Here is a 26,292-nt window from a genome sequence, read left to right on the forward strand (position 1 = left end):
TGTTCAGCACTTCACACCTGTACTCACACCTGGCTTGCATCGCCAGAGTGTTCTCATCACCCACTTGGGACTTTACCAAGGTATTTGTTCCTAACACATATTCAGGAGCACAGTCCTGACCATTAAAGCAGCGTCTCCGAGAAGGGCCTGGAAACCTTCATTTTGTAGCAGCACCATATGGTCCCTGGAATAGTCTACCTGATCCTCATCTTTCTTTCTCCAGAGGCCAAGTTCTCCATTAAAGGCTGCTATTGTTCATGCTCAATACTCTACTTGGATTATCTTTTATGAAGTGTTCACAAGAAAAATAAATTCCCAGTCCTCTTCCCAGCTCAACTGTCACTTTCTCGGGGAGAATGCACAGCTTTTGCCCTCTGTTCTCCACTCTCCCCCACCACCACCACCACACACAGCTCCCCCAGGTGTGTTTAGGTTGCTCTGTATCTGTCCTGAACTGATATAATGACTTGTCTTCATCCTCCCATCACAAACATCCCCCAGACTGTGAGTTTCTCAAAGCTGGCCTGTTCCTCCTGCTACTATGCCCTTCTCAGAAATCAGAATGAATGTGGTTTCAAACTTACCAGATTCCTAAATGAAATGTTACTTAATAGGACATTCTGATGCTTCCTACAAGTATGGACTAACCGTTGTTATTAACATAGATGTCTTTGTTGTTATGCTCTTTTCTTTAAAAAAAAAAAAGATTTATTTATTTATGTATATAGGACTGCGGTACAAGCAAGAGGTGTGGGGCCAGTGAGAGGATTCACCAGAGACAGAGTGGGGAGCAGAACAGGCAGATCTACTGAAATACACTGCTGAGGGGAGCAGCGGGGTGGGGGGGTGGTTAGGAGAGGTCTGCCACACCATGTGGGTCAGCTCATGGCCAGGGATTGAGCTCATGCCAAAGCGTCTGCCGATAGCTTCACAGTGCTGAGCTTTAACAGGTTGCACCACCAGGGAGGACCCTGGATTAACTGTTTTAAATAGTCAATTTTACCAAGAATTGAAAAGCATAAGAGAACAGCTATGTACATTTCAAGGCAACATGATTGATCAATTATCATTTGTTTTGGGCTCAATTATACCATGCTAAATGGTCTTACAATACCACAAATAACATTCAGTGAAGATCTTACATGCATTGATGCTGACTTTTTAACTGGGAGATAGTTTTAAGGGAACATGAAAATTTTGTGCAACTTTTTACATAAGGGGATTGCCACCCCCCCATAAATCACAACTAATAATCCACTAGCAAGAGATAATGCAATTATTCTGGACATCAAAAGATCTATCACTTAGCTTAAAACAATGACACAAACAACCATAGGTTTTCTTTGCACCTAAACTTCCAAATCACTTCCATACAATTTTACTGGATACCTAGCATGCATTTCATTGTGCCAGGACATGTTTATGATGCTGCAGGGTTTGTTGTGGTTATATAAATTAATCCAGAATACATAATTTGCCAAGCCTGATTCATCTTTCATAGTGCTGCCAGGAAGAAAGTGCTCAGAAATTGAAAGAAGTGTGTGCACTCTTTTTTTCTGAGCCTCATAATTTATCCTTTGAAATAACAAAAAGCTTCTCATCCCTTTATCTGTTTATGTGCTTCACGGTCAAGGTTTTCAAAGTATTTACAAGCACAAAGCCATCTCTGCCTTTGTTCCCTAACTGAGGTAGGGGTGGAATCTGCTTTTGCAAGAAGGAAAGAGAAAAACAAAATGCTAAGGTGTTATGAGTGTCTCAAGTGCTCCAGGAAACAAATTTAGAAATGAAAAAAACAAATGTAAACTGCTTCCTTGGGTTGTTCATTTATGGATTTTTTTTTTTTTGACATCAGTAAAGTAAAAGTCCAATGTGGAGAAACCCCAAGATGAAAAGGACAAAAATGAATTTCACAGTGAAGCTACAAATTTCACTTTTCAAGTAAGTGTATAAAATTCTCATCATCTGTACAACAGTGTTTCCAGGGCCTTTTTCTTATTTTAATTCTTAAGACTTTATGTTTTGTTTCTGTTGATGGCGATTTAATTTCCTGTTGGGTTGTATAGAATCTGGGCATTTGAGAAAGGCCCAGGTGGTTTGGGAAATTCCACATTATCTGTTCCTATTTTCTTGATCACTTTTTCCCTTGAGGCAAAATGTTTTATTTTTCTCTAAGCAATCACTGAAGAATGTCCCTATAAAAGTTTTTGTCTGCTCCTTTGGCCACCTACCTATCTGAATTCCCACCCTGAAATACAGACTCAATCCACTATTATGGAAGCATGAAAAACTCAAGTATGACAAAATCTATGTGTTTTTGCCATGATTTAGGAAAACTTTTTGGTAAAAAGGGAAGAGCTTGAATTAGTGAGAAAAATTACCACAGTTTAAAATAATGCTCTATCCCTTTAAAGCACGACCACTTCCCTTATTCCACTTAAAGATGGAATAAGTGAAAACTAATGAGTCCCATTTCTTTTTTTTTTAAGATTTATTTATTTATGCATACAAGAACTGGGCTATCGATTATAGGTACATGGGAAGGAGGGTGTGTGGATTAACTAGAGTGGGGAGCAGAGCAGGTAGATCTACTGTATTTCACTGCTGAGAGCAGTGGGAGAGACAGGAGAGGTCTGCTGCACCATGTGGGTTAGCTCCCTGGCCAGGGATCGAACTCATGCTGCAGTGGCTGTGAATAACTTCATAGTGCTGTCTTTAACCCCTGCACCACCAAGGAGGCCCAAGTCTCATTCCTTTAACTGAGTCATTTCTTCATGGATTCTTAAAAGCACTATCATGAGCTTATTTTACTTCTGGGAAATATTTATATATAAACCTTACTATATTTCAATCCTGAGTTTGGGTCATGTAATAATCTGCTTGTGTCTGTGTCCAAATTGTGTGCCCTGGCTAGGACAGACACACACACAGTAAGGCTAGACCTCGAAAATGCAAATTCCCATCTCGATATTTTGAATAAATTTCTCTTTAGAAGAAACAAAATGCTTCATAGTTGCTCAGAACCTAAAGAATGCTGTTATACACCAATTTCACTGCTGCTTCCTGTCACAAGTTTTAAAATAATGAGCATATTATTATTGAAAACAATCATTATGGCTTAATTTTTAAAGCTATGTCTTGTGACAATCGGAATGGGAGGCATATGTTGACCACAGTTAAACATTCTATTTTTAAATTCATGTTAAAAGGACAAAAAAGGTCTGTCAGCTTGATGAACTCACAACAAAAAATAATGTAGACACAACATCTCATTTATTTTTGTCTGAAGCACAAAGGACCTCACTCAGCACAAAAACAGTGAGCAAATTATACAAATATTGAGGAAAAAACATCCCAATGACTACATACATATTTTTAAGAGCATTGGTCAGGAGTTTAACAATATAAGTTGTTTTCCCATAAAGAATGCTTTCTGACAGGCTTTTGAACAGGAAATGGGCAGGTACATCAATGCCACAGAACTTGTTACTCAGTCACTTGAACCCAACCCAGTGGACTGTGAAAGCCACCTTAGGAGTTACATTTGGTATCATCATTGGCCTGGTTGGCTTCTGCATTTTACTATCTGAACCAGAAACTAAACCCCCACCCCCAACTCTTGATCTCTCAGGGAGTTGGAGGGAGTTAAATTCAGTGCTCAGGGAAGGGGAGACAGGGTGGGCATGAAAACATGCCTGGAGATCCATGCTAGGGTTTTCAAATGGTGTCCACTCACTTGTGTACTTTCCCCTCTGCTTTTCCTTTTGAGAGTTTAAAAACATCAGGGTCCAAAAGTCATACTAACGTGACTGGGTCCGAAATGTCAACACTTCCTTTAAGTCTTAAAAAACAAAAAAGTTTAAATTCCCAACATTCCACAGAGTTGGAAAATTATTTCAAATCATTGCCCATGACACCTTTCCTAGTTCACCTTTGAGCAGAAGAATATTATAAACATTTCCAGCAGCAGCATCAACTTTAAGACAATGAAAAAAGGTTCTGGAAGCTACAGAACCACCCAGTTCTGGATGTCGCTTGTGTATAGCACAAGGAAGAATTGATAAGGAAACTCAAGACAGATAGTAGAGCAGGGTAAAAGGGAGTAAGAGGACTGATAAATTTTAATTATTTCTTTCCTATCAGAGAGCAAAATATTGGAACATAAAGTGACAAATATGACTGGCTTGGAATACTGCTTTCCACAATTCAGAAGTCAACCCACATTAGGCAGAGGCAATATTTCAAAGTACAGAGCATCTGGCCACATACATGGTGAATACTTGTATACTGCAAAAAGCATATGCACCATTCAGGAACACTGCGTTTGGAGAAATAAAACATATAGGTCTATAAGTGATGCAGGGAGATCAAAGTACATGTAAACATTTCAGCACATTCTATTTTATTAGAAAAGATAGGTAACATACTATCAGAGCTAAGTTTAATGGATGACAGATTGTAAATGGCCATTCTTCCTGCTTCTGATGTTAAACTTCGATATATTTACTGCAGACGAATCCTAAATCTAGATGAAAATCAATGTTCAACATCAAAATGTGCACTATTAAAGAAGATAAAAGTGTAGGATCTTGAAAATTCTGGGAACAGCTGCTACCTTTTAGTGGATCTTGTACAGCTCATGCAAATTTGTCATTTGGATTAAACTCTCCTTTAGATTAGCCACCAGGTAACTAAGTTCCTTTGGCAGAGATTGAGTGATATAGCAAAGACTTACCAGAACTGGAGAGAAATGGGGAACCTTTGGCAAGTTATCTTTGATATGGCTCAGGAAGTTGAAATATTGGCAATACATAGACTAAACTAGACTGACAGTTGAATTTAACTGAGTTGCTTAATATACCACAACAAAAACTGGGTTGTTTTTCTGTAAATAAGAGCAAACATTTGTTCTATCATTAGGTGTAATGTATACACAAATCTAAAATTATTTCCAACTAGGGAAAAAACATTGGGCAAGTGACTTCTAAATGAGCGTGACTATGTGAAAATGAAATATTTAGTACAGGAGGGCAAACTGTTTCAGTTCTGTAAGTGTGGTGTTAGTTATATTACATGAAGTATTTACTATCAGAAAATATTAACAAGTCACACTTAAGTCCTAGTTATGAGATTTATGTTGTGTTTTAAAAAATCTATTTTCCTTACTGGCTTATAGTATTTGGAATTAAATGAAAAAAATTATAGGATTTGGATAATGTACAGGTCAACACTGTTTAAGGATTTATCATAAATTCTTACTTTGGTTTTAATTCTAGATTATGAGGAGCACACAATATGTTAGGAAGCATAAAAATTTTCTGCTTTGTGGAAAGAGGGTACATTTCTAGTACAAACTAAGCCCTATTAAATAAACACTGAGTGGACAGCTATATCTTTTCCACAATCCTAACACTCGAATGTCCTGAAAATCATTAGCCATTAGAAAGACAACTGAATAGAATTGAAAAATAGAATGTTCTCAATCAGTAGGACATAAGAATTTTTAATAATTCTTTAATAGGATCTGGCTTTCACTTTAAAATTCTAACAGACTGACATCTGAGTAAGAAATTTCCAGCAAATATAGTGCTGGAATAGTTATGGTATATGGCATAGTTCTTGGGGAGAATCGATTACTGCAATATAACATCCCTTTCATATTGAGCGCGCCTGGATGCCCAGAACTTGTCCTGATTTATGGAGACTCTACTCTAGCAACAGTAAAGGTGGAATTTGTTCTCTCCTAATAAAACCAAAGCAACGATAAAACAGCACAGTTATAAATTAAGATGATCTTAAGCTACACAAAAATACAACTAGTTATGCCATGTAGTTATATGAATAATATTCCTAAGAGACTTTAAATCTTTAATACCCAACTTCTGTCAAATACTTTGAAGCACAGAATTATGGTAAGAAAGCATGTGGCATTCCATTTCTGATATTTCATCCTCCAGAAAGGCAAAGCACAACAATAACACATCTCTGAAATGCAAACCCCATTAAGTGCAAATTTCCAGAAAACAAGGTCAATCTAGAAACAGTTTCAAAATTCAACAAGTTCTCTTTTTAAATTAGTATGCTCAGTATATAATTTTCAAACACAATCTGAAGTGATTTTCCAACATTTAGTCATAGTCTTGCCTTCAAAAAAATATATTCACTGGTTCATTTTCAGTTTTCTGATTTTTCACATTACTTCAAAATATCAATCTATGGCAATAACCTTTCTCACTACCGAACAGGAAATCAATTTTACTTAAATCTCTTTAGAACACCAGCAGTACTATCACTCCCTTATGTCTGAGCCTAAAGTAACTCTGAAGGGCTCAAAAGGGAGAAATTTTGAATTCTCCGGAGAGCTGAGAATTATTGCAACTTCCTTCAAGCAATTTGTCACGTGAATACTGTAACTAGACATAGAAAGAGATAGTCATCCCAACAACAAGGTACTATTTTTGGACTTTCTAACTCTGCCTGGGCACAAGGGAAACGCAGAGCGATGCCATCCTGGGAGACCTTGTGGAGGCCGAGGGCTTTATACCGAGCTGGAAAAGGGCACCACCTGCTTTCCGCCCACATAAACCTCCTCAATATTTCGATCATCTCCTGAAAAAAAAAAAAGAGAAAGAAGCAGAGAACCGTTTATAAAGTGCATGTGTGTCAATAAGATTTGGATTGTCACCAGGCGGGATTAGCAATAGGAAATATGAAAAGCGGCCTCCTTTCTCTCAGGTGGTGTATAGTCTGGACAGGAGACATAATCAGTAGAAGAACCTGTATCTGATTTGAGACTTGGCCTCTGTATTCTTTACCTAAGAATGAGATCTTCTTATAAAGTTGTGCTTTTGGCTAAAGTGAGTGGTTTGCATGTCCAGTCTAGTCATAAAGGGAAGACTTCTTGACACCCCCAATCATACTCCGCTAAGGGAGATGAACTGGAAGAACTAAACTCTACAAGAAATACCACCCGTGTCTCTCCAATCTCAAAGTCACTTAGGACTTGGCTCATTGTATGGAGTGGTTGGTGGAGTAGAATCTCTGCACCATTTGCTTCTCGCGAGTGAACAGAATGGAATGGGAGCCAGTTAAGACTCCATGTTGACTTACACACATAGTAGGGTAGACTGTAGGTTACAGATGAGTGTAGGAAGAAGATAGGTCATTTTTTCCTTTTGTTCTGCCATTCTGGAGTTTAGGATAAATCTATGTCTGTGTGTTCTAGGAAACTAAGGTCAAGTCAAATAGCCCCTTTAAATGTTGTACCTTAGATGGGCTAGTTACCCAAGAATGAACAAGAAAAAAAAAAAAAGACATATCTCTACCCACCTAGATAGAGGAACTTCTGGATAACAGCCTAAAATGGAAAATAAAATAATCAGAAATACTATTTTCAACTTTTCGAAAAGTAAATTTACAGCCAATTGTGGTTGACAAAGCCCTGCTATATACATTTATTTTATAATGCAAAAACTAATTCTATTAATTTAAAAAGTATATGGTCTTTTTACTTAAAAATTACTGGTAGGCCCTCCCTGGTGGCGCAGCAGGTTAAAGAACAGTACTAAGAAACTAAAGCCACTTCATCATGAGTTCGATCCAGGCCCTGGAGGTGGATCCACATGGTGCCTCAGACCTCTCCTGACCCACCCATGGCTCCCCTCATCAGTATACTTCCTCAGTCAGCCTGTTCTGCTCCCCACTCCGTCTCTGGTGAATCCTCTCACCATCCCTGCACCTCTGGCCTTTGCCCCAGTTCTGTATGCACAAATAAATAAAATGTTTTTTAAAATACTGGTAATTAACAAATATATTCCCTGCCTCAAAGTTTTTGGTATTTAACCTTGATATCTTCAGAGGAAAAATGTTACCTAACTTAAATTAATTCAATAAAGTAGCTCAAAAATTTCAAGGTGTTTAATATAAGAGAAATGACTTAAAGATGGGGACTGGTCCTTTTTCCAGAAATTCACTCTAATAAAGTAGTAAAAGAATAAGTAACATGAAAATAATGAAGTGTTGGCTTCATTACCCATAATTTCACATCTTTCTTTTAAAAACCTCATATAGTCTATTTAATATCATGTTTACTCTCATTGTAAATCAATTTATAAATGGTAATATTTCTTTTATTTTTTAGAAAAACTCAATATTTTGTGTAGCTAAATTGCTAAAGTAAGAAGAACCCATTTGCTTTACATATAGGAAAACATTTTATAATAAGTACAAAGTAATGAACTCATTTTCTTATCATTAAGAAAATCAATATAGTGCTGTAGTCAAAAGCCCAGACTCTGGAAGTCTGCAAGTCCTGGCTTTAATCCAAACTCTGTCTACTAACCATGTGTCCTTAGGTAAATCATTTAACCTTCCTTAAGCATCTCTGTCCCTATACATAACATGGCAATATATTTTTTTTAATTAATTAATTTATTTATTTTTTAAGATTTATTTATTTATTTATACAGAACTGGGGTACAGGCCAGAGATGCGGAGGGTGAGAGGATTCACCAGGGACAGAGTGGGGAGCAACAGACAGATGGACGAAGTACACTGCTGAGGGGAGCAGCGGGCAGGTCAGGAGAGGTCTGCCATGCCATGTGGATCTCCTCCGGGGCAAGTGGGGATCGAACTCATGGGGAAGTGGCTTAAGCTTCTTAGTGCAGTGCTTTAACCTGCTGTGTCACCGGGGGGGGCCCGTATAACATGGTAATATTAATAGCATTTATCTCTCAGAAAAGTGTTCCTATGCTTAAATAAAATAATGTATAAAAGTACTTCATCCCATGCCACCTGGTATATACTGTGTTCAGAATGTATGGACTCTCATAGCTGTACATTCAAATATACAAAAATATTTAAAATACAAATATCTTGTTAATACCATTTGTCAAGCATCACTGGCACGGAATTATAGCAACTCAAAAGGACAACACTTTCCTTTTAAGATTCTTCTGCATTCTATTAAAATGTTTCCATTCTTTTTTTTCCTACAGGGACACTCTTATAATTGTTTCTGGAAATAAATGACTTTTAACATTTTTACTTGCCTCAGAAATATCACCAACAAAGTCCCCATAAAACAGGTCAATGGGAGAGTCGGATGCTTTGGGATTGATCAAGAGGGCATCAAATTCTTTGCCCACTTCAAAGTTTCCAATATCATTGTCCAGCCCCAGGGCTATAGGATGGAATCAATTAAGAAACAGTCAGTATCTTAAGCCATCAGACTACACAAATATCCCAGTTTGAAAGGACAGAATCTGCCAACATGCCACTAAAAAAAATTAGTATTTTAATACTGAAGTAGAAAAGCTCTTTCATTCCAATAGGTCATAGACTTCTACTTAGAGGAAGCAGAGTAAGCACAGAGAAAGCAAAAATCTAAGAATAAAAAGAGTTGCCTTTATCACTGTGATCGCAATTCTGATGGTGTTTCTCTACTTCAGCTGTCAGGATACTTCACAGTCCAGCTGGTCTATGATTCTTACTCATCCCTCTAAGACACATAATAATTGACATATCTTTTTTTCCCTCCTAATCTAAACCCCCAACACTCCAACTCCTTTCCTGCCTTTTTTATTCCTTTTGTTCTATAAAATAATTGTTAACATCTATTTCATGGTAGTGAAATAAGCCTGGAAAAAATAAAGATAACTTTCTTTTTTGCATATTTGCTAATGTAAGCACATTTATCATAAATTCCTTAAATATGATGAATAGAAAAAATTCACTTCTGAAAGTAAAAAAAAATTTTCGTAACTCAAGAGTTCTAACACCTCTGAAAGGTGACAAACTTCTGTGTATCTGCAAAGAATTTATGACTGCCACAAAAAAATGAGTTTCTAAAATAAGAATTTGGTCAATGTTTATCAATTCAATACTAGAATTCATGTTTCATGAATACAGGACATGAGGAAGAACATCTCTCATTTTTGTGATTTAGTTTCAGAATGGAGGTATGGAGGTATGGAATTCCTGGTCAATGGAGACAATGGCTTTATGCACCATAAAGCCTGTACTCTGAACAGAGGGCACAATGAAGTATCAAGTGGAAGCATGCAGAGGAGGAAAGTCAACTGAGGCACAGCTTTATTTACTTGAATTATGACACGTGTTTATTGTGACCCATGTGAAAATACTGGGTCACATATCCCTGGCAGAAACTATCTGGTGCATTAAACTTCTTATAGATATTCAGAAGATGCTTGACAATGCTCTAAGCATTGACTTAGAAATTCTAGTTGGTCTTTAAAGATTTAAAGGGCAACTCTTTTATTCTCAGAAAAGAATAAGATAGTTTAGCTAAAGAATTCTGGTAGAAAGATGGGTAAAAAAAATAATTAGAGATGTTAAAAGTGGTGAAGTGGTTTCTACTAATCACCAGGGGAAGGACTGAATGCAATATAGATAATTGCTGGAAATTCTCTCTCCTTTGCCAATTTTACTATACTTTTTATTTGCTCTTGACAAGAAATAGGAGTTTGTAATGACTACATTCAGCAGAAAACTGTGTGTGTTTAATGGGCCATATAACCAGGTACATTTACCAATGTTTGATGATATATATGAACTAACAGGACTATTTGTTAGAATGTGAAGAGGCCAACCATGAACTTACAGAGACAACTGCTTTCAGTGAATTTATAAGTTGATCTAAATCGAAATGATTGCATAGAGGACGAGCTGGGCTGGTAAGCAACTCAAATGCATTTTAGGAAATGCATTTTGCTACCTTTGGAGTGAACGTTAACTCTGTGAAAGTGACTTGTGTAAATCTTGATCTTCTTGAGGGTGAATGGAAAGGCTATGGTAAGCTGGACTGGTGCCACACTCTAAGCACCTCATTTCACTTAGACTCTCTTAGGGACACATGCTATGCAGTAAAAAGTCCATAAAGAAAGCCCAGTGACCCAGAAAAGAGATTTAAAAGCTCTACAACAAGATAGAAATGATTTGGTAAGCACCCCAGGCTGGCTTGATCAGACACTGGATCCTGATGAAGCAACGCACAGAAAGCCTAGAATAAAAAAAGCACTATTTAAATACAACTTTGTACTGTGAAAATAAGATTGGCAGGATAATCACTCAAACACAATGTAGGTGGGCATGGACAGAGGCTGACAAGTTAAAAGCTTGGGTGATTTAAAACACAGAACTTTAGAACATGAAATCCCAAGACTTAGGGCATGCAAACAGCATGACTTCTACTTGTTTGTCTTGAAATGTCCTCTGTGGCATTCATCATAGTCGAGAACACTGAAAGAAGAAACAGGAATGTTCTCTTTCCAAGGGATACTCTTGGCCTCCATCATTTTCCTCTTCTAAGACAGAGTGCCCATCATAAATTTCTCCCTATCTATATCTTTATATTAATTTTCTATTTGCTGCCTTAAGTTACAAGCCATATTCATTATCACTCATGTAGACTGTACTTTAAGTTGTTGAAAGTAAGATAATTGTCAATTTCTATTTTTCTAATAAAAATATGGTTATGGTTATATGTGTGAACTGGATAAAGCTGATAAATAGCATTTGCATATGGACCAAATATATTTTTACATCTTACTACTTCTCAAAAAGTTTGGGTAGTTAGTATGCAAAATAAATGAATTGCATAGTTTAAATGTGGATTTGTACAGGAAGCTATCCCAGAAGAAGGTGGTGAGAGCCTGATGTACTGAAATCAGATTTTCTGTATTCAAATCATGGCATGTTGTAGCTTGAATTTTGTAAGCCTCAGTCAGGTAACTTGTTGGTAAAACAGAATTAACCAAGTGGCTGGGAGGATGAAATAACAACATACACAAACATGTCCTAGAATGCATTTCAAACAGTCAGGAATTCAGTAATTTTTGGCAAGAATTATTGTTATCATTATCATTATAATTACCATTTAGGCCAATAGAAAGCCTGTTACTTGACTAAACAGAAAAAGCTGATTACTTCAAAGAACTCATATGCAAGCGACCCATACAATTATCCATGAAAGCAATTGTGTATGAAACAGCTTTTCTGCCAAAGACAGTGAACTTGCTGAAGTAATGATGCCTCCAGCACAGGCCTGAACAGCTCCTTTAGTTGTTAAGCCTGGGAAATGCTATTTCTGCTGTGACAGGACATTGGATGGCTGCTAAAGCCACCATCATTTGCTTTCAAGAAAGTGTCCTAGAACACAATTTGGCAAGAAGGTAGGAGAGAGAAATCAATCCATCATTACCTTGGCTGCCTCCAAGAGTAGCTAGTCTGAAGAATTCCTTGAGAGTGAGGCTTTTTTCATTCACTTTATTAATTAAAAGGATATTGGAAACCATCACTGCTCTTCTGATTGCATCAAGCATGGAAGATGAATAGCCACCAGCCACATCTATGGTAGATAAAATAAAGCCTCTGAGAAAAATTGAATACTAGGTACATAAAGTTGTTATTTTTGTTTCTTTGTTTCTAGTGACAGATAATCAGTCTTTATATGCCTAAAAGAAGAGATCATATCTATAAATACAGACTAGACATAGACTAACATTCAAAATCTCCATTACGTATCAAGTGTATGCCTGTACTATTGATAGTATCTTTGGGCCACAGCAATAAATTGCAACAAATCTGACAGTTAAAAACAGCAGAGATTTGAGCCCTCCTTGGTGGTGCAGTGGGTTAAAGCACAGCACTAAGAAGCTAAAACCATTTCAGCATGAGTTCAATCCCCACCCCAGAGATCTGCTCCCCTCAGCAGTGTGTTTTTTGATCTTCCTGTTCTACTTCCCACTGTCTCAGGTGAAGCCTCTCACCTCCCCAGCACCTCTGGCTTGTACCCCAGATCTGTATGCATAAATAAATAAGTCTTAAAAAAAAAGCAGAGATTTATTTTCTCACAGAATGGGAGACCTGAGGTCTGATACCAAAGTATTGGCAAAGCCATGATCTCTAAGAAGCCTTAAGGAAAAACCTCTCCGGGCTCCTTCCCATGTTTCTAGCCATATAACTCTAGTCTCTGCCTCCTTTCTCAAAGCCTCTTCCCCTGTGTCTTCATGTGTCTTTCTTTTTCCAGTAAAAGGTCATTAATCATTGAATTTTGGGCCCACCCTAATTCCGAATAGCATCGTGAGATCCTTGCCTTGATTCCCATGAAGAACTTAGTCCAAGTAAAGTCACCTTTACCGACTGAGTAGACAGTTTTGGAAGACTGTCTACTCTAGGGGGCATAATTCAACATGGCTAAGAAAGTTAAAGGAAGTAATTCTTATTTTTAAGTATTCCTTTTGAATGCTCACAAAAATTATTCAACTGCTTATGTAGTTATAAAGGTAATTTAGATAATGTAACAGGTACAGGTTTCATGGACTCTGCCCCCACTCCAGATGCTGGAACTCCAAATCCCATCAGTACCAAGAAGAAGAACGCCGGGACATGAGGGCCTGGTGGTTTGCAGCTGATCGTTTTGGCACTCAATCGGTTTTCAGCATGCCAGTGGAGTCCTAGTCAGCAGAACTGGTAGGACATCCTAGTTAACCTGTGTTTCTCTCCCTCTTTCCCTGGGTTATTCCTTTACCTTTCTCCTTATAAATAAATCCATTATTGAACCTTTTGAGTGTGTCCATAATACGATTGAATCGTAAGCGCACGGGTGAAGACCCACAGACAGGCAACCCAATTCACATTGGGGTGCCCTGTAACAATAATATGAAAATTTTAAGTAACATCATTTATTTTTATTAATTTGTCTTTTACATATGTATATAATTTGGGGGGTACTTTTTCTTACTTCGAAAGGTGCACATGCTTCACTCACCCTCCTTTGAAATGAAAGCAGCTCACAGTTTGATGCTCTAAAGATTTGTAAATCTACTGTAATCACACAAGAACTTTGGGAAGTCAAAAGAGCCACTTCTTTATGATCACTTTTCAGGAAAAGCTTTTAGAATGAATCATATATTCTGAAAAATTAGTGTAATAAATGGGCCATGCTGATGTAGACAGCTTTATATATTGTTAGCATCATTAAATGAGGAATGAGTTTTTAAGTCATTTAAATAAAGTTCCTAATCATAATTAAATTGAAATACTACTTGTGACAAGAATGAATATGTTAGTAGTTATTAAATAAGCTTGTAGAAATGTCAGATAAGATAGTATGTTTTATCAGAGGAAAATATATCTTTAGCTAACAAAATATACTTTATATTTCAAGGGTTCCTTCTGTCATTTCTAGTCATATATTTATTTATACAAGAACATATACATCTAGATATGCATATCTAATTGTTAATACCTACATAGATTGCAAAGATTAAAATAGCCTATTAAGTGATAATCCTAGATTCCTGTTCAACTTTGTGTTCAACTATCTTACATTTCTTGAGACAAAGTTGTATAAAAAAATCTTTTTAGAAAATGTTCTTTAGGGCCCTCCCTGGTGGCACAACAAGTTAAAGCACAGCACTGTGAGGCTAGCCCCAGGAGCTTAAGTGAGAGTTTAATCCCACGCCAGGGAGGTGACACACTTGGCGCAGCAGACCGCTGACCCGCCCACTGCCCCCTTCAGCAGTGTACATATCAGTCAGCCTGTTCTGCTCCCCACTCTACCTCTGATGAATCTTCTCACTGCCCTGGCACCCCTGTCCTGTACCCCAGCTCTGTATGCATAAATAAATTTTAAAAAATAGTTCTTTAACTAGAACAGTATTGTCAGAGAATAATCTAGTTCCTTGGCAAGTTTTATTCATCTACTAAAGTTACTGGTCCATTTTAACATATAGTAACCATCCATTAAATCTTTATTTTACTATTTCATCAAACTACAAAAACAAATATAATTGAGGAATAAGGCCCAATAAGCTTTGGAACATTTTCAGTACAGATTCCTTAATATTGCTATAAAAGGGCAATGTTAAATGTAAAGGTAGAATATGAATGATGGCACTTTATTGTAGAGAAACATGTAAAGATTGAATTTATATTTCAAAAAATGTGGACACAAACTGGAAGAAAACATGAAAACAACAAAAGCACAGTATATCTAGATATATACAGTATATAAATATAAATTATAGGAGATTTGAATATTTGGAGTTATATAAACAGGATTTACAAATAGGACAGAAATTAGTCTTTTTCTCTATATCTAATCAAAACTATCCATAGAGAAAGAATAAGGATAGATCAGGAAAAAATGTTAGGCAATTTATTAGAAAAATTTTGAGAACTGACTCAATATGTTACTGACTTACCAGAGATTTAATCATCTCATAGTCTTCTGGTTGTTATGTTAATGGGGCACTTCCAACAGACAACAATAAAAGTGAATCAAACAATGAAACCTGGGCCACACAAATCCTGGTATTTCCTCTGGATCAATTTTGCAAGAGTTAAGCTTTTCTTAAAGTTTATTCTTAATGGGATTTCCATTGTGATAGTAATTCTTAATGCTTAACTGCCTAGTGACTTCCTCCTCCCTCTACAAAACATTTAGTACAAGTAGAAGCCTACTTTACTATAGAGCAAAAAGTAGCATGGTGAGCAGGAAAGAACATTAGTTAACTGCCACATTTTATCTATCTAGTTTTTAAATTGTGGACCTGGAAATTTTTTTTGCTTTGTTGATCTTTGGTAGGCTTCTTACTCATGAACATCAAACCCTGCTTGCCCACAGGGAATGGAGCTGGAAGGGATCATGCTTAGTGAAATAAGCCAGAAAAGATACCAGATGGTTTCACTAATAGCAGGAATTTAAGGGACCAGGGTGGGGAAAAGAAAAAAGTAATAAAGAAAAAACGAAACAACAAACAACTATATACCAGAGACATTTTGTAACAGGGTGGTCCCTAGGAAAATGGGAAGTTCCAGGTTCCCTGCCCCACCCAGAAAGAGGGTGGAGCTGAGCAGAGAAAAAGGAGAGAGGAAAAGGAATCAGAGGGGAGAAGAGAAGGAAGCTGGATGGAAAACAAGAAGGAGACTTGAGGAAGCCACATGGAGCAGCAAGACATGTGAGGAAGAAACCGAGCTTGTTTTCTGACAGTTAAGGCAGATGTGGGTGAGATACCTGTAGGGAGGTGACTAAGGCAGTGTTTATATTGATTTTGATTTTGCTCTTTTCCTCCCAGATTTGTCTGGCCATTTCTGACCTTTTTCCCTGGGTCCCTGCCAGAAGCTGCTTTAGTCTTGTGGTGGGCTTTTGGGCCTTGCTTTGGGCCAATCCCTTTTGGGTTGACTTTTGCCCACGAGGGGATGGGCAACTTCACATATTTGATTTAGAAGTTATATTCATTGTCTTCCATATTATATATTCACTGCATTAAAGTCCCTTTTCTTTAAAGTTTTATATGTTTTGTCTTGATGTGACGGATGACAGCACCCACTTAGAGCAGGCAGGTTTGGGGTTCAGTGGTGCTCTCTTCCCCTGTCCTGTAACAGATTTGGTGTCCTGTACCAATTTTACAGGGGTGGAGTGGGGAATGGGATAAAAAATGGGGTGGGAAAGGTGCACAGGATGGCACACGGGTGAATTGGTGGTGGGAAGTCCAACCGAGATGGAAAAAGGCACAAATGAAGAATGATGTAAAGATAAATTAATTAAAAAAAAGGGAATTTTACTGGGATAACATTAAAGTTTTTTTTTTTTTTTCTTTTTCTATGCTCACTGATTCTATTGAAAATCTTTCCCACTATGGGCCTCCCTGATAGGACAGGCATTAATGTTTCAGTGCTACAGAGCTATGGCCAGCCACTGCGGCGTGATTGATCTCTGCTAGGGAGGTGAACCACATGGTGCATCATTTATATAAAGTATGGTATACTGGACTTCCCTGATAGTGAAGGGGTGAAGTCTCAGTACTATTAAGCTACCTGCAGCCACTGACGCATGAGTACCTCCCGTGCCAGGGAGGTACCTACATGACATAGTAGAACTCTCCTGTCTCACCTGCTGCTCCCCTCATCAGTGTATTTCCATAAATATACCTGTTCTGCTCCCCACCTTGTGTCTGGTGAATCCTTTCACACATACCCCACCCCTACACCTCTGGCCTAGACCCCAGTTCTTGTATGCAGAAATTAATAAAATAAAGTATTTTAACAGCCATGCTAAAGTAAGGACACATGCTTATCAGAGAAACATTTATCGAAATGGTTATGGGCCATTTTGAAATTTGAGAGCAAAATTTAAATAAAACTGTAACAGGGTGGTCCCTAGGAAAAAGGGGAAGTTCCAGGTTCCCTGCCCCACCCAGAAGGAGGGGGGAGCTGAGAAGAGAAAAAAAAGAAGGTAGCAGGATGGAGAGCCAGAAGGAGACCTGAGGAAGCCACATGGAGCAGCAAGCATGTGAGGAAGAAACTGTGCTTGTTTCCTGACCCTCAACTGGTTAAGGCAGATGTGGGTGAGATACCTGTAGGGAGGTGACTATGGCAGTGTTCATACTGATTTTGATTTTGCTCTTTTCCTTCCAGATGTATCTGGCCATTTCTGACCTTTTTCCCTGGGTCCCTGCCAGAAGCTGCTTTAGTCTTGTGGCGGGCTTTTGGGCCTTGCTTTGGGCCAATCCCTTTTAGGTTGACTTTTGCCCACGAGGGGATGGGTAACTTCAGGTGTTTGGTTTAGACATTATATTCTTTGTCTTCTGTATTGTATACTCATTGTATTAAAGACCCTTTTCATTAAAGTTTTATACGTTTTGTCTTGACATGGCAGATGGCAGAACCCACTTAGAGCAGGCAGGTTTGGGGGATCAGTTGTGCCCCTCTTTCCCCTGTCCTGTAACAAAACCTCTCTAGAGGACTTTTTTGAGCAACATCCAGATGCTCAGCTTTACACACTAAGAGTAATAGAGGAAGAGGCACTGAGATCATCAAGAGCTGGGTTTTTGTAAGGAGAATGCAAAGAAAAGTGGAGAGACAAGGAAACAAGGAAGTTTCCCAGGGAATGATTATAGTGATGCACTCTGACATCTAAAGTGGTTAAACAAGGAAGGGAATAATGGATTTTGAGCAAGCATGGAATCACTAGATTAGAGTCTTTACGTTAATTAAAGAACTGCTGCTTTGGGACTAATGGAACAAGTAAGGGACGAATGGAACAAGCATAGAAAGTAAGATACTGTCTCCATGTATGTTGTTTGTCGAATTCATAGATTTTATTTCAACCCATATCATACTTCTAGGTTTTTCCTTCCGATTACTGCTTTTTATTTTTCCTTGTGTCTTTGCTTTTTTCACCTTTTGATAGCGATTATTTTATTTTTTAAAATTCTACAAGTAGCTACCATTAATACTTTCATTATTACAAGGTCAAAAGTGAGATATATGTGCAATTCCTTTTTTTTGCTGAGACAAGGAATTTTTATATACTTATAATTTTGCTACCACTTGCTAAATACATCTTCCTCCTCACCACATACATACTACTACAACTTCTTGATCTTTTTGTTAATAAAATCATAAAATAGAACAATTCTTTAGTATTTGAAAAGTTCTTTCTTGCAAAACGTATTTTTTAATTTATGATAAAACACTGAAGATGTTCAAATTACACAGGAAATACACAACACTGAAACTCAAGTCTCTAACATTATGTTTCAAAAGTAAATATCATATATTCAGGAAGTTCTCCTCAACTAGAGGGAAACATTTCCTTATTTATGCTGCCCTTTTCATTAGTTTTTAATGCTTATGTGCTGGTTGTTGTTGTTTATTAAGACTTTATGTTTTTAGAGCATTTTAAGGCCTAGGACCTTAAAAAGACAGATAGTACTTTTTATAATTTCTCTCCAGAGATATACTTTTGACTTCTGTTTTTATTTTTTTAAACTCTTTCACAATTCTTTGATCTGATTACTATTTTATAGTTGATTTTATCTTTCTTTTTCATCTAGCCATTATTTCCCTATATGATATCCGTTATGTTGCCTCACTTGTCATTGACTGGTGTATATTTCCAAGTAATTTTTCAAAGGACTCATGGGGACATTATTTTCTACATCTTAGAATTTTGTTGTCTTAACATATGAAGGAAATTCTGGCTTTATATTCTTCAGTAAAACCACTTTATCTCCATTTTTTTTTCCTGCTCCTGGTATTTTGTGGGACAGCACATCACCCTTTTGTCTTAACGATAACTGACTTCCTCACTCTTGCCTCATTATTTTAGGACTTTTCCTCATAACTCAAATATTTTGTCACAATATGTTCAGTTATGATTTAGTTAAGACACGGTATATTCATTCAGTATAAGACACAGTTTTTTCATAAATTCAGAAAAAGTTGACCTTTCAAAGCGCTGATTATTAGTTCGGTTCCCATTGTTCTCATTCCTCCCTGTGGAACAGCCCATGTTTTCTGCTCTCCATGTAGATTATTCTCAAGCATATCCTTTGATTGTTGGTCAACTACGTTCTCCATAGTTGCACTGATTTTATTTTCTGCACAACGGCTGTTTTTCTCATAGATTACTGTACTTTGTTGTTTTTCTTACAGTATAATTAAAATAGTATAAAATGCACAGAGCTTATGTGTCTAGTTTGATGAATGCTAACAACTGTACCTAGTGCTGGAGCAAGTCCAGGCCTCCCTACACTTGTTAGTGGTAGAGTAAATGAACCACTCTTGGAACTGCTCCCTGTCCCTGGGTGTGAGATGAAACAATCCTCTTGTCTACAGGTGAAGGGCAAGTTGATACATACAGACTGTGTTTTGGAAATAGTGGAGTATAACATGGCTATTGCAACAGGAACTATGTAAAATGCAACAATAAATCTCCTAGTTCCTCAGCAAATGCTTCATAGTTAATCTAGCACCAAAGTTGTTCTTTTACTTTTGAGCTGATCTTTATTGATGAACAGTTCTCCAGAGCTGGGTATAAAAGAACGTGCTAACCACCTTGCAGGCATGCGAAGGTTACAGAAAGTAGGAAATAAAGTCTTTGCAAATGAGAGTGATTTGCTTAAAGTCCTATAAAGCGCAATTATTATTGACAGAACTTTATCTGAACATTTTAGGCCACCAGTAAAAAAACTCAAGTTCAAGAACTGGAAATCACATGATGAATTTAAATCATGGAGACCAAAACCCTAGAAAATTTGAAAGCAATATCTACCTGATTTTTGCAGGTCTGCTAGTTTTCATTAATTGACCATGTGTAACAAACACTCTTTTATTTTCTTAGCTACTAAAGCATTTCTGTGAAGGCAAATAACTGGTTTCCTGCTTTCATACCTGTGACCAGATCAGGTATTACCACAATTTTAATGATTTAAGTCTTATATTAGTATTTTTTTAAAACACTATAATTCCTTTGATTCATGCAAAACTGGGGAACACTACCTTAGCTCACCTCTTCTAAAATATTAATTTATCTCTTTGTATTTTTGTTTGTTTTCCCAATTAATTGCTTGGTATCAAAATAATGAATATTTGAATTATTACAGAAAATGAATAAAATCATCATTGTCAACACATTAGTATCCTGAATGTATCAAGGATGGAAAATAAATGCATATGTCCATGTGCCCTTTCGCTGACAGAACTTTAGTTTGTTCTTGGACAGTGTAATAAAAAAAGATGCAGAGGGGTTGCTGAGACTTTTGGGCTTGACTCACACTTTCAAGTGAGCAGCCCTGCACACACTTTTGAAAAACAAGACAATGTGCCGTGAACAAAAGGAGATGAGACCACTGATTCATCAGCTTCCCAGAATGGCCCCCACTCTAGCAAACATCAGACTGCCCATGGAACTGGGATCTCATTTTGTTAAATACCGCTTAAAAGCAAAGCTAGTTCTTATTTCATGTTCTCAATACTGGCATAGATGGAGTTTATTCTCAAGATGGCTAGGGCAAATAATTTTCATTTCAGACAATTTTTGTGATAACAGTTATTGAAAACTTTTAAAAACACAATTCCACATCATTAAAATCTAGCCAGAGGAAAAAAACAAAAAGGGGAGGAAAAATTAAAAAAGAACTTAGGATTTATTTTTAAATCTAATCTGTGATCAGAAAACATGATCAATGGCTTCCAGGAGCTTAGAGTGATCAAAACTTCTTCTTTTGTATTCATTTTCACACTGTTTCCAGCCGCACTATTTTAGTAGCTCAGGATAGTACAACCCAGATAGTAGAACTAATTTTTTAAACAGTGCTATTACTAGACCTTTTTCAATAGAAAGGGACACATAGTGGCCACAGTGCATAGCTCTAAATGACGACCTACTAACCTGTGCCCAGTCCAATCTTCACGTGGTGTTTCAGGACTTCTTCCACATTGAGAAAGCCACTGCTCAGCCTGGAGAGAGAGAAGACAGAATAAAGAGATCCCTCTGTCTCCAACAAAAGAAAATTCTGCTAAGAATCCTGATGGTGATATCACTGAAATTTATGTTTCCCAGGCTAACAATTCTAATGCTGACACAAATGTATTAATCATGTCAGACCCTCAGATTCTTGCAGTACAATGATAATAAAGGAGCTTGAATCCTTGGGTTAAAGTTAATCTCAGGTGGGTGCAAAGTAGCAAGAGCCAGAGGAGAGGTCAAGGGATCATTGGAAATGAAAAATAAGTGGCAAAATTCAGTCTTGCACTCAGTCCCAACAGGCTTTAATAACTACTTTTACCAATACATCTTTCTGTGTTAGGAGGTAGAGATCATAAGGCATTGGCTTTCTTCTCTGTCTGCAGCATTACCCCGAAAGAAATATTAAATTGCAAGATCAAAGAAAGGAGGGGCATGCTGTTGAGTCAGGACCTGACAGTGCAAATGCTGCCTCTGAGGACAGCAGCACCTGGAGAGATGGTTCCTGGGCTGAATTCTCTACCTTGTGACCTTGGAGTTAGTAGATGTGCAGTCTTTCTAAAGGAACAAAGGAAAACTAAAGCAATTCTTAGAAGTCTGAGAAGATACAAAGGTCAAAGGTATTCTGTTCAAAACCGTACACAGCTATTATGTGCAAAGTCCCAGAGTACAAGTGATCCATCTCTCAAAGTTATTATAAAATGAATAGAACTGGTCATTTAAACAGAAATGTATCAAAAAAGAAATCTAACCTCAAATTTCATTTGCAAAGCTGGATCATGTTTTAATTCAGATGTAGTATAACTAACTAAATAACTACATAATATCCCTGTAACTAAGGGATATTAAATCCTTCCATGATCAGGTCACTATAATTATGGCTACTCTATGTACATAGCAAGATTGCAGGTCATCTGTGATTACTTTATATCTGAAATCTAGAAGCTTCTAGAAACACTCAAAACACTCCAGTGTGACTCTCATGCCTTTCTGAGACTGCCACTACCATAAAGTCCCTAGATTTCTAACTGCCAGAACCTCCAACTCTTGTTGGCTACTAGAGGTGACTCTGCCCTTGTTTGGGAAAGGTCAGACATTGCAGGGAATAAAAGCCCCTCACCCCTACACACTAGCCTTCCACCAGTGACTGATGACTGCTTGGGTAAAATTACCCCTGGTAATGCATATTCCTATGATCACCTCCTAAATAAAGTACTTGGACACAAATCTTCAAACCCTTGTGACAATCTGCTTCTCCAAAACTCAAAATAAGAGAGTACAGAATAACCAAAAATGGGGGTGGGAGGTGGGGGTTTGGGGAGGGAAGTGCACAGGACTATGGTGATGGGTGACTCAGTGATGGGAAACCCACAGGGATTACAATTGAGATGAAAAAAAAAAGTACAAAATGATGTAAAAATAAACTATTATATTTTTTTAAAAAAAGAGTACAGGATAACCAACAAAAAATTTAAAATGTAGCAGAAACTAAGTAAATTTGTTGAATAACTATATGAATGAATAACCTGCCTCTAGGGATGAGGACTTCTGGTTAACCAGCACCAGAAGTGAGAGGTCCTTTCTTTCTTTCTATTTTTTTTTTTAAAAGATTTATTTATTTGTGCATACAGAACTGGGGTACAGGCCAGAGGCTCAGGGACGGCGAGAGGCTTCACCAGACAGAGTGGGGAACAGAACAGGCAGATCGACGAAATACACTGCTGAGGGGAGCAGTGGGCGGGTCAGGAGAGGTCTGCCACGCCATGTGGTCACCTCCCGGGCAGGCGGGAATCGAACTCATGCGGAAGCGACTTTAGATTCTCAGTGCTGTGCTTTAACCCGCTGCGCCACCAGGGAGGGCCGGGAGGTCCTTTCTTAATGCTGAACCATGATTCCTAACCTAGCACCCGTGGATCAGAACCATGGGGTTGGTGCATTACTTGAAATTAGATACAAATCTTTCATAGGTTAGCTTTTTTCTGATGATACCAGCCAAATTATTCCCTGATGCCTCTATAACTTTTCAAAAGGTTAAGAACCAGTAATAAATAAGACTTTTTTATAGTGGGGACTTACAATAGGACAAGGTCTGCTGGGCTTTGGCATCCTGTTGTGTAGGGGCTTCAGTTCTAGCAGCCCACCCCTTCCAAGAAGTTGTGCATCTCCTTTAGTTTGCACAGCACAAAGTAGTGGGAGGTGAGCGCCCTCTTTCTCAGAGTGGGCACTCTGCAGAGGGACCCTAGTGGCTGGCATAGCGCTTTTAGTCCTTGTACAGTTTGAATGCTATTGGGTTTGCACTATTTCTGTTGTATTCCTTTGTCCTGTTTTGTGCGGCTCAGAAATCTTTAAGATTTGTAGTGTTCTCCAAAAGCATATTCTCAAACAAAAAGTGCCCACCTATCTGTTGCTGACTCAAGACATAAGCACAGAAAAGAGACAATGGAGCAATGACTGAGAAAACAATGCTATCTGTCTGCTAATTTGCGACCCAAACACCCATAATCTACCAGTTACTGCCTACTTACGATAAGTTAGAATTGGGACAATGTGAGATGGACGCTCCTCGTTCTCTGAAAACGTTCAGTTCTTCTGCTGAGAGGTAGCAGCCATGTGCCATCACTGTCTGGAGAGAAGAGTGTTTTATGTGGCATTTACCACTTCTAAGTGCTTAAGTTAGTCTGCAGTCCCAGCAGCTATTACAGGTACAGATAGAAGTACAGATAGAAGCTGTGACTTGGCGTTAATCATCTTCACAAGTACATTTATGATGATCTGTATGTATAAAATCACTGTGTACAAGTTATGCCTCACAAGAGACCTGTAAAAACATTGGATTATAACAGTTTCTTCAAATTTGTTAATTATCTTTTTAATTTTTTGAGTTATGAAATAGTAAGGACTGGTGATCCACAGTATAGTAAATTAATCCAGTTTAAAGATAACATGGTTCTATCGCCTTCAGTTTACAAAACTCTGTCAAGTCACTTTCTTCTCTACACAGTGAGCAACAAGTGCAACTGTTCCTATTCTAATGAGAACTTTCTAGAAGTGAGCTTAGTCGTGGAAGCTATGGAGAAACCTGAAAAGAGTTAGTCTGTATTTCTGCTCTGGTTATACTTTGGCACTGGTGGTCTTCATGCAAATAACCAAATAAGCCTTTATTCACCTAGACAACTCATAAAAATTAGAAATATAAGAAATTATGTAAGCACTAATATAGTAGGTAAAATTGACCCAGGAAGATGTAGAAGATGTAAGAGCTCTCTTAATTTTTAGTGTTGGTAACATCTTTGAATTTTTCCAAATAAGACTTTACTCTTTCAAAATTCTTTGTCCATCTGTACAAAACTTGTATGTAAATAGCTTTTTCCTGGGGAGGCAGGTTTAATGACCATAATATTATCATTAAAATAAAATTCTCCTCTCCTCTGTGCAAATAAAATTAACATGTAAATTGAAGGTTAATTTATGAATCATATGGAGATATATGTAAGTGTGGACAAATTTCAGTGTAGCATTTACAAGACGTATGCTGCATATTAGCATTTCACCTTAGTCATACCCAGCATCCATTCATCCACTCCCTACAAGTTATTTTTGCTGCAGTGGTTAAACTCTCCATACAGCTAGTATATTTCATGGAAGGCCAAGGCCAATGCCATATGGCTGTAATGAGGCCACTCCTGACTCACAGTAACTTTCATTAACTTAAAATTGTTTAATTTTAAAAGTAATGCACACTTTTTTTTTTTTCAAAGCAATCTCAAGAATGTTTGAAAGTAAAAAGTTGTGATTGCCCCCTCAGGAAGTTACTTTTAACATTCAATGTATATCTCCCAGTTTTTGCTAAGTGTGCATACCCATAAACAGACACATATGCATCCAGCAACATTTTGCAGACATCCTTACTTGTAAGCCTGTACACTTCATTCTGTGCAACTGTTGAATAAAATTCTAATGATGTGTGTTCTATAGTTTAAACAATTCCCCGCTGATAGCCATTTTTTTAACTTTCATATGCAATTAACATTCCTATTCATAATCCTTTCAGAATAGATCTTTAGAAATGCATCTGCTAACTCAAGGGAAGACATATAATTCATTATTTTAATGGCTACTGACAAAATGTCCTTGGACCAAATGACATATCCATCCTTAGTGAAGTCTTCAGATTTATTAACTGGGATGAAAATTCAGTCTCATTTTTAATTCTACACACATGCACCACATGCATACCCACACTCTGAGCTTCACTCTAGTTTGGAAATACCCACATGCCACAGAAATCTGTGATTTTAAAATTTAGATAAGTATACCCTATTTTTTCCTTTAAAGATTTATTTTATTTATGCATATAAGAGCTAGAGTTTGGTCAGGATGTTCAGGGAATGAAAGGATTCACCAGAGACAGAATAGGGAGCAGAACAGCTAGATCTACTGAAATACACTGCTGAGGAGAGGTCTGCTGCACCATGTGGATCAGCTATGGAGGTTGAGAGGGCAGCGGAGAATCTAACTCATGCTGCGGTGGCTGCAGGTAGCTTCACAGTGCTAAGACTTAACCTCTTGACTATCAGGGAGGCCTTTATATAAATTATATCATTATATACAATTTACCTTATTCGTCAGAAGGTTATTTTTATCATACACATCTGTGTAGTTTTTATAATTAGGGTATAAGTTTTTCACGGCTTCAACCTCATCACGATTTTCACTTATATGGCTCTATAAGGAAAAAAAAAAACAGTATTTTCAAAATTTTAATGTAAAATACGATTACAAATTATGCTTCCTATCCCAAAATGGTGTGGCTAGTTTCCATTTGCTTACTGAAGGAAGCATATAGAAAGACAACAAAGATACATATATACATTATTTGAAACCTATATCATATATACAAAAACACATGACTAAAAATCTGTGAATATCATAAACATGTTCTTCGACAAAGTCTTTTCAAATTCCAAACTATGTAAGAATGAATTTAAAAAACTGTACTCCAAAGTATGTTTTGGCCA

The 26,292-nt window shown here is 37.4% G+C and overlaps 1 protein-coding gene across 1 annotated transcript in view; it reads right to left on the reverse strand.

The window, feature by feature from the left end:
- Positions 1-3,253: 3,253 nt before the first annotated feature.
- Positions 3,254-26,292, reverse strand: part of GDA (guanine deaminase) — a 74,203-nt gene continuing 51,164 nt past the window's right edge. The window contains exons 8-14 of the mRNA XM_004677571.2: positions 25,892-25,999; positions 23,800-23,897; positions 21,200-21,267; positions 12,218-12,364; positions 9,048-9,178; positions 7,327-7,354; positions 3,254-6,606 (exon numbers count right to left, since the gene is read on the reverse strand). Coding sequence (XP_004677628.1) covers positions 6,536-6,606; positions 7,327-7,354; positions 9,048-9,178; positions 12,218-12,364; positions 21,200-21,267; positions 23,800-23,897; positions 25,892-25,999 — 651 coding nt within the window. The 3' untranslated portion in view covers positions 3,254-6,535. The remainder of the gene's footprint in view (positions 6,607-7,326; positions 7,355-9,047; positions 9,179-12,217; positions 12,365-21,199; positions 21,268-23,799; positions 23,898-25,891; positions 26,000-26,292) is intronic.

Source organism: Condylura cristata, unplaced genomic scaffold (genome assembly GCF_000260355.1).
Source record: "Condylura cristata isolate star-nosed mole 26May11 unplaced genomic scaffold, ConCri1.0 scaffold00006, whole genome shotgun sequence".
Lineage (NCBI taxonomy): Eukaryota > Metazoa > Chordata > Mammalia > Eulipotyphla > Talpidae > Condylura > Condylura cristata.